The sequence below is a fragment of the Quercus lobata genome, chromosome 2, assembly GCF_001633185.2.
Source record: "Quercus lobata isolate SW786 chromosome 2, ValleyOak3.0 Primary Assembly, whole genome shotgun sequence".
In the NCBI taxonomy this organism is placed as follows: Eukaryota; Viridiplantae; Streptophyta; class Magnoliopsida; order Fagales; family Fagaceae; genus Quercus; species Quercus lobata.
In genome coordinates, this window is record NC_044905.1 from 101,976,014 (window position 1) to 101,995,036 (window position 19,023).

The 19,023-nt window shown below is 35.9% G+C and overlaps 1 protein-coding gene across 2 annotated transcripts; it reads left to right on the top strand.

Annotated features, from left to right (window-relative positions):
* The first annotated feature begins 978 nt into the window (after nt 1-978).
* On the top strand, nt 979-18,678 carry LOC115977596 (non-lysosomal glucosylceramidase-like). Of its 2 annotated transcripts, XM_031099534.1 has the most exons (20): nt 979-1,066; nt 1,657-1,736; nt 3,574-3,678; nt 4,046-4,102; nt 4,192-4,262; nt 4,702-4,801; nt 5,617-5,687; nt 5,790-5,890; nt 5,985-6,088; nt 6,176-6,229; nt 6,775-6,830; nt 7,044-7,082; nt 7,183-7,327; nt 13,417-13,598; nt 13,675-13,742; nt 13,997-14,069; nt 14,136-14,197; nt 14,394-15,315; nt 16,078-16,368; nt 18,187-18,678. In XM_031099534.1, exons 2-20 carry the CDS (start codon nt 1,662-1,664, stop codon nt 18,461-18,463), a joined length of 2,853 nt encoding a protein of 950 aa, XP_030955394.1. In that variant the 5' UTR covers nt 979-1,066; nt 1,657-1,661; the 3' UTR covers nt 18,464-18,678. The 2 variants fall into 2 exon arrangements, with proteins under 2 accessions (XP_030955394.1, XP_030955395.1); XM_031099535.1 differs by lacking the exons at nt 979-1,066; nt 1,657-1,736; nt 3,574-3,678; ... (2 more) ...; nt 4,702-4,801; nt 5,617-5,687 and having other exon boundaries at nt 5,812-5,904.
* Nucleotides 18,679-19,023: the final 345 nt, after the last annotated feature.

Sequence of the window (19,023 nt, forward strand, 5' to 3'; positions counted from 1 at the left end):
AAAAATTTAGAATAATTCATTACTAATATAAACTTGTCATTGTTGATTATCATGCCTCTCCCCTCCTGTGCAGAATACATAATGAAACAATGTGCAAAAACATGAAACAATGTGGGGCCGAATATATCATCAAACCTACTACCTATTATATTCAAATATTTGAAACAATGTGCAAAAAACATGAAACAAACCTATGCAGAATACATAATGAAACAATGTGCAAAAACTTGAAACAATGTGGGGCCGAATACATGATGAGACAATGTGCAAAAACATGAAACAATGTGGGGCCGAATATATCATCAAACCTACTGCCTATTGTATTCAAATATTTGAAACAATGTGCAAAAAACATGAAACAACCCTGCCTACTGGAAGTTTAGGCACTACGTAACGTGAATGAGATGAACCTTGAAAACACGTATGAACTACAAAGAAGAGGGATGGGTCAGAGGCGGCAATAGCAATAGGGTTTTTGAATAAAAAATATTTTATCTCATATCTTGTACTCTTGTGTTTTACTTTAAATATTAGTGATTTAGAGTTTACTAAATTTACAATTATAGTCTTTATTAGTGCGGGGTGGGGACGGGGTGGGGCGGGGCGGGGCGGGTTGGGGATAAAAATACTAAATTCATCCCCACCCTGCCCTGGGGTATGGGGACAAAATATTGCCCCATCCTCGCCCCACCACCTTTACGGGGCAGAGAATATCTACACGGGGCGGGGTGAGGCAGGGCAAAATTACCATCCCTAACAACAGGGATAACAAAATTGCTTGAATAACCTCCAACCCCCTTACCCATTCCATTTGTTTTGACATTAAAATTTCTAAAATATATCACTGTTCAAAAAGTTTTTTCTTAAAAAATATTTCATTTTCCTATATTTAATAGCAACTTTTATCTTTTAAAAAAAAAAAAAAAAAAAACACTTTAAAATGAGTTGGAACTCATCTGACTCAGACTCAACAACTGACTCAGACTCTATCAACTATTCGTCGAACTCTTTCTTTCTCTGCACAACCAGTTCTTAGTTTCATCAGTCTGACAATTAAACTTCTCAGGTTAGAGATCGTATTGTTCATCCAATTTGTTTTGCACTTATGATTTATGTGTTGGATTGGACGATGTTAAATCTTTGCTTGTCTTAAGTTTGTTGGATTAATCACTTGGTTTGACTCACTTCATTTTTCATGGTCTAATTGAAAATTGACGTGAAAATTCGAGATGCATATATGTATGTATGTGTTAGTGTTTGTGGGTATTTGTGTGTCTGAAAGTATGCATTTTTGTTCATGGGAAGTGCGCTGTACAAAATCAAACTAGTTCACACGTATTATAATTATAGTTTTAAGTTTATAACTAGAGGCCATCCACAACTGTTCAGCACTTCAGCCTATGAAATATTGTAGTAATTGATTTGGGAAATAAATTATAATGCTATTTGTGGTTTATGAGACAATGGAGAAAGGAAAAGAGAATTGGAATTTTGTACCCATGGGGTTAGAATGTTTGTAAGATTTCTTTTTTTATACCCTTGTCTTCTGACTTCTTGGTAACCAAATGGGCTTCAAAAGAATGTGAACTGTGTGATGAATTATATAAAATGCAATTATGCAAATGGCCTGATGTGGTTGTTCTTTGTTTAATACAGGAAAGATGTTTGAGGGGAAGGTGTTGGGAAATGGTCTCGTTGAAGAAGAGAGGGAACTTTCTAAGTCTTCAACTAATAAGGTACTTGGTTATATACTGAGACAGCTTCTCCCTTTTACTTTCTAAGGACTACAATGGAACTTTCTCTATACGTTTGAAAGGTTTAAATGGTGTATACTGTTCTTGAAAAGGTGAAGTGATTTCTGTTTATAGTTGTCAAGATTTTTAATTAGCTTTTCTGTCTACTTTCTAAACTGCTGCAACATTTAGATGTGTTGTACTCTACGGGAGAAATTCCTTTCTTGTTTTTCTGCCTTTGGTTGTAAGCTAATGAGTATAGCTTATTCTATATTAGTAATGATGCTAGTTATGTTTATAGAGAGAGAAAACAGCAAACCTTAGGTATTTTTCCTGCCATTTTATTTATTACTTATTTAACTTTATTATCTGCTATCTATAATTCAGCAAGTTTTCAGAACAAATGAGTATAGAATTACCCCTAGGCATGAATACTGTTAAGTAAACAACACTGAAATATACAGGTGGTAGAACATACTTTTATTAACTTAACATAAAATTTTAACAACATTACAACAGGCCAGATAATTAATCCCATCTTTTTTGTTGGCAGAGATATGGTTTATCCCAAACTTGGCCGATTGTTGAATGATTTTTTTGCATACAATGTTTATGTTTACGTTTTCTTTTGATTGGCAAATTACACATGCACCCGATAGGTCTTGAAGTTGAGGTAGAGCTCATTGTCTTTGTATTTACTTTTTGTTGCTCCTCTATCCTTTCATCTTCACCTCTCTCTCTCTTGTTTTTGGGGGGGGGGGGGGAGATGCTATAAATCATCTTCACATCAGTGGAAATAACTACATCAACCCTGAAATTTAGGCTTTTAAATATGTGAGTAGCAAGTCATGTCTAAATCAAGTGCTTGGGCATCTACTCCATTGAATGAAGGGATGGGCCATTATAAATAGCAGTAGTAGATACAAGTACAAAAGTTTCTGTGCAGATTACCATCTCTATCCTTAGTCAGCTTCATAGGGTTCTGGTTTGTCATATGCAATTTTATCCAGAAAATTTTAGCATTTTGGACATCAAAGATGTTTGTTGTCTCTGAAAGAGTTGCAAAGGTTCTCTTTAAATCTGTTTAAACCATACTATGGAGGTTTTATTTATTTAGAAATCTTTCATAAGTCACCTTGAAAAGGTTTTTTTTTATAATAATTATAGTCTCCAAGCTGCAAATCCTTCTGGGGGATCATAAGTCTGTTCCAATTAAATCAGCTGCAAAATCTAACTGATATGGGTTATGTTCTAGAGACATATGTAAAGACATTGTAGCAACACGTAATGCGTTTATGGATGTAATTGGCATGATAGGTGAGCTTTGCCATAAAGTTATCATTTTCTAAGTTGATCTCTCAAATTTTTTAGCATAATCATTGACGCAAAAGATGACTCTACAGTTTTGAAACCCAGAGCAGTCAAAGAACTGGAAAAGGGAGAGGTTCAAGGTTTTTGAGGTCTGATTGAGGTTCAACCGAGGCCAAACCATGACAAAATAAAAATTATTAATTCAATTTCATAGAATTAATATAATAGTTTGTGACATAAAGACACATTCGAGTTCCCATGGGTGCATTTTATCAACTTTTTCCAAAACCCACTCCCCTAAACTGGTTGAAAAAACCTGCTTGACCTCTGGTTTCTGGTGAACCCAGTTGAACTGGTTGGTCCAGTTATAAAAACTATGGATTACACAACAAATTTTAAGACTACAGAAAGTAGTCAAGTATTCTTTTTCAATATTTTGTGATATGACTCTAACTGGCAATTGTTTTGAGCTTGATGTTTCAAACCCTTAATTGCTTGTCTAATATTCTTTTTCTTTTGTTTGTCTAAGGTTGACCTTGGTATACCTGCCTTACTGACCTGGCAGCGAAAGTTAAACAGTGAGGGAAGTGCTCTTTCTGAGTTCACTCTAAATTTGAAAGAGATAGTTCAGATGGTATGCTTACAGATTTAGTTTTAATACCTTTTCTCTTTGGACCCTTAAAATCCTTCGCTTCCCTTATTTTATGTAATCAAGCACATAATGTGTTAATTGCATTTTTGAAAGGCCTAAGGACATAGACACACACAAACACATACATGCAGATCTGTACGTACATACATACAATACACATGCACACTGTTGTGTATGCATGTGCTTATGCTTTCCTTCACAGATATTTTTAACTTGCTTATATTTCTGCATCCTTACCATGGTCTTGCTGATGCACCAGAATCACATGACAAATTCACGAACATTAGGACCTTAGCACCTTTATTATGGTTTCATGGGTGCCAACTATGTTGTTTGTTATATTTGGTAGGCTCCAATAGGATTTCGGCTGTGGCGCCATGTCCGAGAAGAGGCTGCTAAAGGAAATGTAACTTTCTTTCTTTTTACCTGTCCAGCTTGTATTGGTGCATTGGTTATGGTAAGGGATCCTGGAGCATCTTTCTGTTCTCTTTGCAGGGGGTTACTATCAATCCATTTGTTAGACGCCTTGTAACATCTTGTCATGGCATTCCCTTAGGTGGTATAGGGTATGTGTTCATTCTTAATCACTCATGATAGATGTTTATGACTATATAATGTAGCATAAAAGCCATACATACATTCTTTAATACATATAGTAGACATTTGTGTTTCTAGTAGAAGATATTTATTATTGAACATTATATAACTTTATGTGAAGAAAATGCCAATGAGCTCTAGCTCAAGCGCACCTTCTCCCCTTATAAAAGTAAGTTGGAGGGTGAGGTTATGGGTTTAAGAGCCACTAGGTGCATTTGTAGTTGACCAATTAAAAAGAAGTTTATGTGAAAATAATGTGAAGCTGAGAATATTTCCTCACATTGTTTGGCATTATCTTTACTGATTATAACCAGCTGAAAACTTTCGGATCTTACCCAAATTATTGTATATTGCTTCTTTTAGTGAGTTTTAGAACATAGTCATCTCTTGTAAAAATATAATGTTCAGCTCAGGAAGCATAGGAAGGAGTTACAGAGGCGAGTTTCAGCGCTGGCAACTATTCCCTAGAATATGTGAAGAGAAACCAGTTTTAGCAAATCAATTTTCAGTAAGTTCAAAGAATATATCGTTCAAGTATTTTTTCATTGATATGTTGAAGGAGATATTATAAATATTCCTTTATCTAGGGCTAAGTTTTTTCTAGTGTTAGAGACCTTGTGTAGCTGTCAAAATGCAATGCCGTATCTGTCTTCCCAATTTAACTAAAGGGGTGATATGTTGAGGCATTCCCTGGCCCTATCTGGTCCATTTATCCTGAAACAGCTATTATCATAATGCTTTTGAGGACAGATTTAACTGTTTTAATCTGTTTTTGAACTTTTAAGAAATAGGTTCAAAGTTTTACTTTGTTCAAAGTAGAGTGTTGGTCCATAGGACCATAGGTGATACCAAAATTTTGGAACCAAGGCTTGATTGTTGTCGAAACAAAGAAATTAAAGGAGACTTTGAACACATATCTTTTTTTATGGATCTATTGGTTTGGTATTTAGTTTTGATATCATCATTAAATAAAATGCACGTGGCTGATTTGGTCTGAGTTTACACGTTTTACAAAGAAAGTATGAAGGATGATGTCATCCATGGCTATGAGATTTTTATACAATTTACAGGATATGTGACCCTAGATGGTGGGAAATGGTCAAAGACTTTCAATGGTTGATCAGAAAATGTTGGGATGAGTCTTTGATGAAAAGTTCATTGAATCACTTAATGTTACTTAGATAAATTTTTGTTTCTATTTTTTATAGTTGATACTTCATTGGATGGAAATAAAATGAAGAATGGAACATCTGTTATCATTAGTATCTTTTCATTGGTTATTATCAAGTTTCTGCAAAATTTGGAATACAAATACTTGTGCAGGTTTTTGTTAAGCGCTCAAGTGGTGAAAAATATTCAACAGTGTTGTGCCCAGGGAGTCCAGAGGTGCTTAAGTAAGCAACTATTAGCTGCACTGTTAATTTGAATGCTTCAGAAATTCTTGAGAGCTTCATTTCATTTGTGTTTGAACTTACTGAATACTATGTCTTCCACAGAGAAACTGATGTTTCAGGGATTGGATCTTGGGACTGGAATCTGAATGGAGACAACTCTACGTATCATGCTTTATTCCCAAGGTCATGGACTGTATATGAGGGTAATCGTTAAGTGGTATACTTCTCAGTCTACAATGATCTTTATCATGGATAATTTGTCTCATGCATTGGTCACCCGGTTCTTTTTAAATCCAGGAGAACCTGATCCGGAACTTAAAATGGTTTGTCGTCAAATTTCACCTGTTATCCCCCATAATTACAAGGAGAGCAGCTTCCCTGTATCAGTTTTTACTTTCACGGTAGGAAAGGATCTATTAGATACATGGTTGTCTATATTAGATATATAGTTAGCCTCAGTATTGAGTTGTGGTTTTAATTTTCTTCAGCTGTCCAATTCTGGAAAGACTGCTGCAGATGTTACCTTGCTTTTCACATGGGCAGTATGTCTCCTTTTCATGTGTTCATCACTTTCAAATTTATGTCCTTTGGTTCCATACTTATTTTAGTTGTATTTCTTTAAAGCTTTTTCCTTCTTAGAGTTACCAAGTACTACCTCCGTCCCAGTTTGTTTGTCCTTTATTCCATTTTAGCATATCCCAAAATATTGTCATCTTTCTAAAAATAAAAATTATTAGTTTACTAATGTTCCTATTATACCTCTACTTTATTTTCAAAACTATTTGAAAAGAAAACTAACTAATATTAAAAAAAATCAATTTAATTGGGAATCCTTTATAGTTGCCTTATTAAGAATAACTCTTTTTTAAAAAGTTGATAAATTTATTTAAAGGTAGTTTTGTAAACTTATACATTTTTATGAGGCAGACAAGACAATAAGTGATGTTCGTTTAAAAAATTTGGCCTTTCAAACAAGATAAACAAATTGGGACAAAGGGAGTATATTTTATGTAGATTCCTGAAAAGAATCTTGTGTGCCGGAAATCATTAAAACTGATGCAAAATCTTCTTGTCAATGTCATTTTAGAATTCTGTTGGGGGGCTTTCTGAATTTTCTGGTCAGCACTTCAATTCAAAAATAATGTAAGAAATTTGTCATTTGCTTGACTTCTTATTTATATATCTTACCTTTTCTTTTATTGATTTTCGAAATCATAATTAGATACATATGCGTGCTTGTGTTTGTTTGTGAAGGATTAGATACTTGTGCCAGCATACGTGTGTGTGAAGATTGCTTATCTATTTTATAGCACGCTAATTGTTTATGCTAATCCATAAGATTATTTATTCTGCTAGGATGAAGGATGGTGTGCATGGTGTACTTCTACATCACAAGTACGCTCTTTTCAAATCTTCCCTTTGTTTGATCAGTTCAATCATTATATGGTATATGTTCTGATACTCTCCATGCAATACCCCTCACCTGCCACAACAGGACTGCAAATGAACGCCCACCTGTGACTTTTGCAATTGCAGCGGAGGAGACTGATGGTGTTCATGTCTCTGAGTGCCCTTTCTTTGTGATATCTGGTAAATCTCAGGGTATCACTGCAAAAGACGTGTGGCAGGAAATCAAGGAGGTTGGTAGACTTCCCAAATTTTACATGCACATTTCATTAGAAAGGTTCTGGTGAGTGTGGTCAGTTGTCCGTAGGTTTTACTAGCTAGAGACAAGTCTATAGGGCTCTTCTTTAGAAAGTTTCCCTTCCTTACCAAAATAAAAAATAAAAAATAAAAAAAATAAAAGACTTCTCATCAGTTTCCTACATTTGCACATTTGTGCCAGGCTTCTAAGTTTTAGTCCTACTGTGTATTCACAATCACAACTCAAGAAGGATTTTGGTTTCAGCAGATTGTAACCTGACTAATTAATATTGCCTGGCTTTTTCCAGGTAACAGATTGGCTGACTAATCTTTTTTTTCTTTACCTGAACCAATCATCTTCTTTTCACCTTTTTATCTAAGATTATCATAAGCTTGAAGAAGAATAACATATCTTGATGATTTTGGTTGAGGAAAGTGTGGGAATCAAGTGGGATTTGACTTTCTTTGAGGTAGCCAGCCTCCAAAGAAGAAGAAAGGGGATTAGGTAGAGAGCCTAGCGAGAAAATAGAGGAATTTGTATCAATGTTCAATATAAGACCGATTACATGGCTTCTAGTATTTATACTAGGAATCTTACACAGCAAGTTTCAAGAAAAAAGCTCAAGATTGTCCTTTTAACCAACTACTGAACAACTACTTTGTAACTATTTAACTATCTTGGCTTTTGTCTTGCTCTTTGGTCATATCCACACGTGTCCTTAATTGGGTTGGACTAGACTTGTTGCACCTGGTTTGGATAAATTACAATTTCAGTCAAATCTGACAATTGGGTTCATAGATCAGAAACTATAAGATTTGGCACTATGCCTTAGAATATGAAACTGTTACTAAGTGAGGTTTGATAAATAACATTGATCTCAATATCTTAAGTTGGGTATAGGTGAAATAATCATTTAACAATTATTTTAAATAGAATTTTCTTTGTGTTTTAACCTTTGGTAGTTTTGCCTCTCCCATCCCACTGTCGAAGGGACATTTTCAGTCTTAAGGGTTTGTTTTTTGTTTTTTTTGTTGTTGTTGCTGTTTTTGGGGGGGAGGGTGTTCAGGTACATGGTGATGTTTATATTTTGATGCTGGGATCACAACCAATTTTTTTTTTTTAATATATATTTTTTATTTAAATTTTGTTTGAAATCTCAGATTTAATTTTTTGAATTTTGAATTTCATATTTTTCTAGAGTTTTACTATTGAATTTTGAATTTAATGTTGTTCATGATTTTATGGAATGTAACTGAGGCTTGATGTACTCCTTGATGCCTATTAAAATGAGGCTCCAAGAATGGCTTGAAGCATTGAAATTTGAAATAATTTTTTTTTTTTTTTTTTTTTTCATTTGAGATGTTTCTTTTAGTTTGGTGGTGATTGCAAGCAACATAGGTGCTGAAGTTAGGCAGATTCTGTTGGAAATAAAACAAAATACTGATAGGCTTTTCCTCACTTACTCTCACAAACACTCCCACACTACTTAGTGTATAGAAGAGACTCACACTCACAAATTAAATAAAGGGAGAGAGAGTGGAGAGGGAAGAGTTAGAACTCTTTAAAGCTTTGTATTTCTCTTCAACTCTTGCTTAGAACTTGACGGATGAATGAGTTTATATAGTACGCCATCCAACCTTTAACTCCCACTACATTTATTTTTCTAGCTCTTACATTCATAAATCCCACACATAACTTCAATAAGCCTCCCACTACATTAACTTATGAAACTCACACTTATTTATGAAAGATTAATTAAAAACAAGTTTAACTTCTAACATCCCCCCTTAAACTTGTTTTCTTGATTACTCCAAGTAAGGCTCGCAGCTTGTTGAATGTGTCATACTTGATTGGTTTAGTGAGTATATCTGCAACCTGATCATGTGACTTCATGAACTCAAGATGAACTTCCTTTCTTGCAATACATTCTCGAATAAAATGATACCTTGTGTTGATGTGCTTGCTTCAGTCATGCAAGATTGGATTCTTTGCAAGAGCTAGTGCTGACTTATTGTCCACAAATATCTTTGTAGCTTCTTCTTGAAACATCTGCAACTCTTTCAATAAACTTCTAAGCCAAATTGCATGACAAACATCGAAGGTAGCAGCAACATACTTAGCTTCACAAGTGGAAAGCGTCATGTTTGGCTGCTTTTTGGACATCCATGTAAATGCAATATCACCCATATAGAATACAAAACTAGTAGTACTCTTTCTATCATCCATGTCTCCGACCCAATCACTATCACTGTAGCCAACAAGTTTAAAACCTTTAGAGGGTGAATACAACAGTCCATAATCTAGTATACCTTTTAAATAGCGAAGAATTCTCTTGGCAGTCTTCAAATGAGTCATTGTCGGTGCTTTCATGTAACAACTAACTAGTCCAACACCAAAAAGAATGTCTGGTCTTGTGCATGTTAGATACCTCAGACTTCCAACCAAACTCTTGAAGAATGTTGGATTTACCTTCTCTTCATCGTCATGCTTTGACAACTTCACTCCCCATTCTACAAGGGTGCCAATTGAATGGGAATTTAACATCTCTAACTTCTTGAGAATATCCTTCGCATAACCTTCTTGGGAAATAAAAATCCCTTCCTCCATCTGCTTCACTTCAATGCTCAGATAATAGGCCATAAATCCAATATCGGTCATTTCAAACTCCTTAGTCATTGCTTTCTTGAAGTCTTCAAACATACTTGGATTGTTACCTGTAAAAATCAAATCATCTACATACAGACAAACAATTACGATATCTCAATTTTTATGCACCTTACAATAAAGCGCATGTTTATGTGGGCATTTAAAAAACCCATCAACCTGGAAGTATTTTTCAATTCTACCATTCCAAGCTCTTGATGCCTGTTTCAAGCCATATAGAGCTTTCTTCAACTTCAAAAATTTATCTTCCTACCCCTCTACAACATAGCCTATAGGCTGCTTAACATAAAGTTCTTCCTCAAGGTAGCCATTCAAAAATGCAAATTTTACATCCATTTGGAAAATTCTCCATTGATTCTGAGTTGCTAAAGAAATTAGTAATTGTATAGTTTTCAAACGAGTAACTGGGGCAAATACCTCATCATAATCAATACCTTGTCGTTGACTATAGCCTTTCACCACCAATCTTGCTTTGTATCTCTCTACCTTTCCTTTTGCATTCTTCTTCAACTTGTACACCCATTTTACACCAATTGTCTTCTTTCCAGTTGGAAGAGGTGCAAACTCCCATGTATCATTCTTCTCTATTGCCTTGATCTCTTCGTCCATAGCATTTCCCCATTTTTTGTCTTGCACCGCTTCTTCAAATCCTATAGGTTCACAATCAGCAAACAGACAAAAAGGTGTTACATCATCTGTAATCTTTGTTGAATCATAAAGATCCTGGAGACTTCTCATTTTTCTTGGTCTTTCACTAGAACTTCCTTCTAGTGAAGATGATGATGATGGACTTTCATGAATGGGAGATGATGCTGCTGGTGATGGAGGTGGAGTGATAGGCTCTTAGTGAACTTCATTCCCTTGATCTTCCTCTTCAGATAGAGGAAAGAAATCATACTCCTCCTCTTCTTGGGTTTTCCAATCCCATGTGCCTTCTTCATCGAATTCCACATCTTGACTAACAATGACTTTTCCAGTGCTCGGATTATAGAGCTTATAGCCATTAGAGCTTGGATCATAGCCAATGAACACATACTTCTTTCTTTTATCATCTAGCTTGGATCTCTCTTGATTTGGTACATGTGCATATGCAATGTTCCCAAACACACGAAGATGGGAAACTCTAAGCGTCTTCCTATTCCAAGCTTATTGTGGGGTTTTTCCTTGTACACTTCTTGTGGGGGCAACGATTGGACAAATAGATTGCACAATCAATAGCTTTAGCCCAAAATTCTTTAGGCATTTTCTTGCTCTTCAACATGCTTTTGGCCATATTAAGAATTGAACGATTCTTTCTTTCTGCCACACCATTCTGTTGTGGTGACCTTGGAATTGTTAGAGGGTGGCGAATCCCATTTGCTTCACAAAATTCTTTGAATTCATTTGATGTGAATTTGTCTCCTCTATCAGATCTTAAGGCCTTAATTTTATGGCCCCTCTGCTTTTCTACAAATGCCTTAAATTTCTTAAATTCACTAAATGCTTCAGATTTCTGCTTCAAAAGATAAACCCACATTTTTCTACTAAAATCATCAATAAAGAAAAGAAAGTAGTTACTTTTATTAAGTGATGATGGCTTGATAGGTCCACACACATCAGTATAAAAAAGTTGCAATGACTTGGTTGCTCTTGTACTAGCTTCTTTTGGAAAGCTCTTCCTTGATTGCTTGCCAAGAAGACATCCTTCACAAAGCTGGTTAGGATGCTCAATTCTATTTCTTGTCATAGGCACATTAGCTATCACATTATTTCAATGATCCCTTATTAAGCACTTACGATCTTTTAACCGGATATCATAGTCTTTCTCAAGGAGTTGTCCCAAACTCAAAATATTAGTTTTCATGCTTGGCACATAATATACATCAGAAATAAATCGATGATCTCCATTCTTTAAACGAATAAGAATTTTACCTATCCCCTTCACTAAAACTTTGGATGAGTCACCAAAGATAACATTCCCGACCACCGATTCATCAATCTCCATAAACATCCTTTTCTTCCCACACATATGGTTGCTAGCAGCAGAGTCAAGATACCATGCACCATTTTCTTCTTTGTATGCCAACAACAAAGTCGGCTCTACTTCTTCATTCTTATCTTCAGCATAGTTAGCTTTCTCCTTAATAGTGTTAGCGGCATTTTTACATTCAAGAGCATAATGCCAATACTTTTGACAATTATAACATTTGATATTAGACTTATCATACCTTCTTCTATATGGTCTTGAGAAACTTCCTCTTCCACAATCTCTTGTGGATTGTGAACTTTGACCCCGCTCTTCCTAATTGAGAGAGTTTTGACCATTCCTTCCTCCAGATCCTCTCCCTCTACCACGTCCACATCCCCGGCCTCTTTGGCTACTTTCATGCCAACCTTTCTCATTCAAGGTGAGCTTTGCTTGTAGGATTTGCTCCAAAGGCTCTCACTTCTTCTTATTGAGCCTTTCTTATTGAGCTTTGCTTGTAATGATCCCATGAGCTGGTCAATGGTCACTGACTCCAAGTCTTTTGATTTCTCAATCGCCACAACGATATAGTCAAACTTAGAAGTTAATGACCGTAGGATTTTTTCTACCCCACACACATCATCCAAATTCTCACCATATCTCTTCAATTGATTTACAATTGCCAACACGCTTGTTGATCTTCCTTTTGAGCCTTTGGCAAGGCTTCCTTTTGGTTTGGGGTCAAAGATTTTTCCGCTTGTGACTCCATATAACCTTTCTCCACAATCTCCCACGCATCTTGGGATCTGAGCAACACCTTCATTCAGATACTCCAATTTTCAAAGTTTTGTTTGGTAAGTCGAGGAAATTGGAACGACACCATCCCATTAGCAATAGCCATTCTCACCACGAACCGATTGGCTCTAATACCACTTTGTTGGAAATAGAACAAAATACTAATGGGCCTTTCTTCACTTACTCTCACAAACACTCACACAATACTTAGTGTATAGAAGAGATTGACACTCACAAATTAAATGAAGGGAGAGAGAGTGGAGAGGGAAGAGTTAGAACTCTTTAAAGCTTTGTATTTCTCTTCAACTCTTGCTTAGAACTTGACAGATGAATGGGTTTATATAGTACACCATCCAACCATAAACTCCCACTACATTTATTTTTCTAACTCTTACATTCATAAATCCCACACATAACTTCAATAAAGCTCCCACTACATTAACTTTTGAAACTCACTTATTTATGAAAGATTAATTAAAAACAAGTTTAAATTCTAACAGATTTTAGGTAGTGACTAGTACAATTTGTCATGTTTTTTTTTCTTTTCGACCTAGCCATTGGGCATCAAATTTCCTCAAAGGAATCTGACCTTTCTTTATTTCTCTTCTGTTATGCATACAACGAAAAAGCTTTATCTTCATTTCTCACCTAACTTGATATGTGTATTTCTTTTCTAACAGTGTGGATCCTTTGACCGCCTTAGTTCCACAGAAACATCAGTGCCTTCAGAACCAGGATCATCTATTGGGGCAGCCATTGCTGCTTCTCTTAGAATTCCATCAAATGCAGTACGTTCTGTAACATTTTCATTGGCATGGGATTGCCCTGAAGTAAACTTTTCGAGTGGAAAAACTTATTACAGGTGGCTAGCCAAAATTTTGTTTGAGAAATATCACATTTCAAAAAGTTATCTATTTGTTGAAAATTTTTATCAACAGGCGTTACACTAAATTCTATGGTACCCATGGGGATGCTGCTGCAAAGATTGCACATTATGCTATTCTTGGTAATGTTCCAGTGTGTGTTGTACATTGATGATTTGTTTCAACCCTAGGATTTTAAAGTTTTACTCCATGTTTGAAAGCAATAACATAAACTATAGTTCAATCCATATGTAATAAAGTTGGCCATAAACATGCCCGTACATTCATAATATTTTTGATTGCTAGGAAGTGCTAATACACAAAATAAATTGTTTTTATTGTGAAGAAATTGTTACTTCAATGCCCTTATTTTTTTTTTTATTCTTTCTGAATATAGAGAATGGCCATTGGGAGTCCCAGATAGATGCATGGCAAAGACCTATCCTTGAAGACAAGAGGCTTCCTGAATGGTGAGTTTTGACGTGTTATTTGTTGTGCATGTATAGCCAGATTCTAACTTTGATGGTTTTCTACAGGTACCCTATTACTCTCTTCAATGAGCTCTATTATCTTAATTCAGGGGGGACAATTTGGACAGGTATTGTGGAGCTTGTCTTTATGTTTTAGGACAGCATCGTGTGCACATCCTGTTTACATGAGGTTTCCTCTCTATTCTAATAAAGCTTCGCCAACACCAAAGTTTTGGGACTATGACTTGGGTGGTGTTGTATCAAAAACGTTTTTGTGATTGTTGACTCAAGTAAGTAACCACGAGTTAGTTTTTATTTTTGCAGATGGATCACCGCCTGTTTATAGTTTAGGAAGCATTGTACAAAGGAAGTTTTCCCTCTCCAGGCCAGGTTTGAAAGACATAATCAATGTACCCCATCAAAATGATACCGCTGGTGATATTCTTGAAAGGATGACTTCAGTACTTGATCAAATCCACACCACAACTTCATCAAACACTGCATTTGGGCCAAATCTTCTTCAGAAAGGAGAAGAAAACATTGGGCAATTCCTTTATTTTGAAGGGATTGAATATCACATGTGGAACTCTTACGATACCCATTTCTACTCATCTTTTGCATTAGTCATGCTTTTTCCAAAACTTGAACTTAGCATCCAAAGAGACTTTGCGGCTGCAGTAATGATGCATGATCCCAGTAAGATGAAACTTCTACATGATGGAGAGTGGGTCGGTAGAAAGGTGCTTGGAGCTGTTCCTCATGATATTGGAATGAATGACCCATGGTTTGAAGTAAATGCTTATAGCCTTTCTAACTCTGACAGGTGGAAAGACTTGAATCCGAAATTTGTCCTCCAAGTTTATAGGGATGTGGTTGCTACAGGTGATAAGAATTTTGCACAAGCTGTTTGGCCCTCTGTTTATGTTGCAATGGCTTATATGGAACAATTTGACAAGGATGGAGATGGGATGATTGAGAACGAAGGCTTCCCTGATCAAACTTATGATACATGGTCTGTCTCTGGTGTGAGTGCATACAGTGGAGGGTTGTGGGTGGCGGCCTTGCAGGCTGCATCTGCCATGGCACGTGAAGTAGGTGATAAGGCATCTGAGGATTACTTTTGGTTTAAGTTTCAGAAGGCAAAAGTTGTGTATGATAAATTATGGAATGGTTCTTACTTCAATTATGACAGTAGTGGCAGAAGTTCAAGTTTATCCATTCAAGCTGACCAATTAGCTGGACAATGGTATGTTGTGACTGAAGCAATTTTCTAGATTTTTTTTTTTTTTTTAATATCATTTTCTTTAATAACATTAAGAATGGTTCTTTCAATTTATGCTTGCATATGCGTGTGCATGTGTGTGTGCGTGCATGCGCATGCATGTGCTTATCCAATTTTTGCTTTTAAAATCAGGATAAAATCCTCTGATTTTTCTTATCCAAGGCCAGGGAAACATCTTTAGCATGTGTACCAAATGGTTTCTAGTATACATTATGCTTACACTAGTCTCCATGTGGGACAATTTCTGGATTTATCTAGAGCCTATGTTATATTTTGTATAGAAATACATATACAGGTGCATAACTCCACCTATGCTAGTGCTTTGTGTCATATATTTTGTTCATTGCCAGTCCTAAGCCTAGAAAAGGAAGGGAGGGGGGGGGGGGGGGGGTTGGTGGTTGTAGGCTGACAGCTAGCATAAAATTTAGTCACTTTATTATGAATAGAACCCTTACAGACACAAGTTGGGGTATCCTCTACTAGCAGCCAACTCCAAAATTTTGGGACTATGGATTTATTGCTATATTGTGTAAAAAATAATTTTTGTATTTTTTTAAAAAAATGTTGGAGAACTAAAGTGTCCATAATCTAGACCTTAAAAGGGTCTTCTTTTTCTTTTTTTAATATATTATTATTATTTTTTCTGTACTGTGTCATGCATGGTTATTTTATTTCTTTCAGTAACAATGGTGGTGGATTAGAAGTTTCTGCGTATTAACTCTGTAGGTATGCTAGAGCATGCGGTCTTTTACCAATTGTTGACGAAGACAAGGCCAAAAGTGCACTAGAAAAGGTCTTTAATTACAATGTCTCAAAGTTGAAGAATGGAAGGTGGGGAGCTGTTAATGGGATGTTACCTGATGGAAATGTTGACATGTCATCCATGCAATCAAGAGAAATATGGCCTGGAGTCACATATGCTGTTGCTGCAACAATGATCCATGAAGATATGATTGATATGGCATTTCAGACTGCAGTTGGAGTCTACGAAGCTGCATGGTCTAAAGAAGGACTTGGGTGAGTTAGCTCTTCGTTTGCCTTTTCTTCTAGAATTAGTTTGTTTTATTAACTCAAGCAGCTCAAGATTAAAAACCAAAAGCTATTATGACTGTTTGTCACATCAAACAGAAGTGAACTTTGCTTGTTTCGTTTTCCTTGTTTTTGATAAGGATGCTTGGTTAATCCTATATTCCTATTACTCCTCCCCCTCCTTGCAATATATATATAATTGTCAATCTTGTACAAATTTTCGTGCAAATCTATGTCATTAACTGTTAGTAGATTCAATAGTTTGCCTAAATTAAATTGATATTTTCTTTGACTTTGCGGCCTGATAAAATCATATCACTTATGCAACTTTATATAACTATATCTTTATTGACAAGAGCCAAAAGTGTGAGGATATTTTCATCAAAAAAGAAAGGATGTGGATATTGCATGCTATTAGCTTATTTTCTTGATAATATTTCTTTTGGCTTAGAGTTTCCTTTTGAACCATTCACAATAATAATTTTAATCCCACTATTCAAAACTAAAGCCCATATGAACTTTTTTACATAAATCGTGCTCTGTGCTGTCACCTTGAGGTCATGACATCTTATGTAGCAAGAAATAGGCAAAAGTATAGAAGGCAAAAAAATGAAAGGAAAGAAGAAAAGAAAACCTAAATGGTTGCTTGCACTTCACATCTTTGTTTATTAGTACCATATATATATATATATATATATATATTTTTTTTTATTAAGATCTAAAGCACTTGCTCAAACCATTAAATCTTTTCTTGATTTTGAAATACATGTACATAACACCACCAAGGCATGGGAGAATGCGTAAGTGGTTAAATCTGGACTCTACATATGGGGTGGCTGTGAGCAAAGGGAGAGAAAGCATTGGCTAAGAGATCTAGTCTTGGTTTGTGCTAAAGGCATGACTGCCTTGGAAAGGAAGTAAGATTTACACCTGACATGGTACTCAAGCACTCACAAAAGGGAGATAGTGACTTTTTAAGGTCAGAAGCTATGAGAACACCCCTTATTGGTCGAATGCACAATGAGTCACCTTAAGAACACGTGTACCAATCACAATACTCCTGATGTCTCTCTTAATGTCCAAGATTTGTCTCCCAAGTAATGGCAAAGCTACCTACCTACGGGTCCTAGTGCCACGTTGGTGCAATTCTTATCTCTTAGTCAGCAGATAATATCACAGCTGTGAAAAAATCCAAAAGAGAGAATATGATGACTTGACACCTGTCCTTATATTCAGCCATGTTCTTTAGAGTATAAAATGAACATGTAGCTGTGCTATTAAGGCAAGAACCCAACTAGATATTTTGAGATGAAAGTAGAGAGTGGTAGGAAAGAAAGACAACTTCATTGTGAACTGATATCTTTCCCATACGTAATACAAGCTGAGCTAAGCAAGAATGTTGTGTTCTTGCTCAAATCGTGGTTTTTTATCCGTTCTCTAGGGTTTTCCATGTACATCTTGTGTTGTTTTGTTAATCAACTTCTTTTTCTTGTTTAAATGTGCATCTTTTTCATGTCCTACCATCACTTTCTTTGTTTCTTGCTTGAGTGTCATGTCAAAGCTTTCATCTTTTTGAACTTTCTCATGTAAATGTACTTTTAGATAACTTATTTCACTCACATAAATAATCTCAAATCTAACTTGCACGTACACAACACACAACTGGATATTCATGATGTCATTCAAGAAACTTTTTGCCCAGTTTATTCTTGGAAGAATTTTTTTTGTTGACTGTTGGTTAATTCATTTAGGTGATACCTAAATTCCTTCTTTTAGATTATTAACAAGTTACCATTTTGTGCACAGTTATTCTTTTCAAACTCCGGAAGCTTGGAACAGCAAGGACCAATACAGATCTATGTGTTACATGCGCCCTTTGGCCATATGGGCCATGCAGTGGGCACTAACGAGACCAAACCTTCTTGACGCAGAGGTGAGACAAGAAGTGGAGGAAGATTCTATGTTTGTGCACCATTATGGGTTCTCAAAAGTTGCTTGCCTTTTAAAGTTGCCTGAAGAGGGAAAGTCTAGAAGTCTTTTACAGGCTTTATATGAGTTCGCCTTGACTAGGGTTGGTATTTAAGTCAGGTTTCCACAACTATCTAGAGGCCTGTAAATCATTCTATTTGATCGTTGTTTATACCATATAGCACCTTGAATCTTAGTTGAGACAGCTATTTGATGTACTAGCAATGGGCCCGCGTGATGTGTAGATAATTCTGTAAGCTACTATGTGAGAAAATTATATAAAATATTATAAATATTTTAAAGTAATAATATGAAGTAGTGTTGTGATAATATGATAGGGTTTATTTTAAATTAACGATGTAATACAAAATTAAGGGGGATGGGGAATTTGGACTATAGAGTAAATGTCATATAAATTAGAAATTAGTTATGTAAGGACACGATTCTCTGGCGGCCCAATAAGGATGTTGGGCTCGCGTACGAAAGATCCCTCACAATATGATTTGTAGAGAGTGGGCTTGAAAAGCTAGCTGCTGGTCACGGGGCGATATCCGATCCTGGCTTTAGAGGAATTCAGGTAGAAAAAGGAGTTGGGCCTGAACATTTAAGCCCTAAGACGTCGCACCCTATGGGATGGGACTCCTCGGAGTTGATCCGAGGACCATTGAGGCCTTA

Coding starts and splice junctions, on each gene's coding strand:
- LOC115977596 (XM_031099534.1), top strand. CDS start 1,662: ATGTTTGAGGGGAAGGTGTTGGGAAATGGTCTCGTTGAAGAAGAGAGG. Junction 1,737..3,573: donor CTAAGTCTTCAACTAATAAG/GTACTTGGTTAT, acceptor TGTTTGTCTAAG/GTTGACCTTGGTATACCTGC. Junction 3,679..4,045: donor TGAAAGAGATAGTTCAGATG/GTATGCTTACAG, acceptor TATATTTGGTAG/GCTCCAATAGGATTTCGGCT.